Source organism: Habropoda laboriosa, unplaced genomic scaffold, assembly GCF_001263275.1.
Source record: "Habropoda laboriosa isolate 0110345459 unplaced genomic scaffold, ASM126327v1 scaffold106, whole genome shotgun sequence".
NCBI lineage: Eukaryota > Metazoa > Arthropoda > Insecta > Hymenoptera > Apidae > Habropoda > Habropoda laboriosa.
In genome coordinates this window covers 535,633-536,067 of record NW_017100224.1, presented here as the reverse complement: position 1 = coordinate 536,067, position 435 = coordinate 535,633, and the positions used below count along the sequence as shown (strand labels likewise).

General features: G+C 28.7%; 1 protein-coding gene across 1 annotated transcript in view; it reads left to right on the top strand.

Moving 5' to 3' along the window:
- The first annotated feature begins 118 nt into the window (after positions 1-118).
- LOC108571118 (rab5 GDP/GTP exchange factor) overlaps positions 119-435 on the top strand; it is a 3,151-nt gene continuing 2,834 nt past the window's right edge. Inside the window, exon 1 of the mRNA XM_017933092.1 lies at positions 119-386. Within this exon, the coding sequence (XP_017788581.1) occupies positions 208-386 (179 nt within the window). The 5' untranslated portion in view covers positions 119-207. The remainder of the gene's footprint in view (positions 387-435) is intronic.

Below are 435 nucleotides of genomic sequence, written 5' to 3'. Positions count from 1 at the left end.
TTATATTGTTTCAAAATGTAATTGTACAAAACAATTTTTAAATGTACTTCCAAGTACAAAAATTCACGCATGCGTTTTCGAATTTATTGTACTTAAATTCTTAACCAATTCGAGATAACTACGGTTAAAACATCAAATGAATTATACAGATAAAATGTAAATTGTGTAAAAAGAGATAGTTGTAAAGACATAAATACGTCTATCAAAATGTACTCAACAAAAACACCTTCTTTAAGAATTGATGAAGCTGATCTTAAGTGTAAGAATGGTTGTGGATTTTATGGAAATGCTGAATGGGAAGGTTATTGCAGTAAATGTCATCGAGAATATTTGCAAAAGCAAAGATCACAAACAGAATGTAGTGCCCATGGACAGGGATACGATTTGTACGTCCAAAAATTAATATATGTATATTGAATCATTTGCAATTTAAAA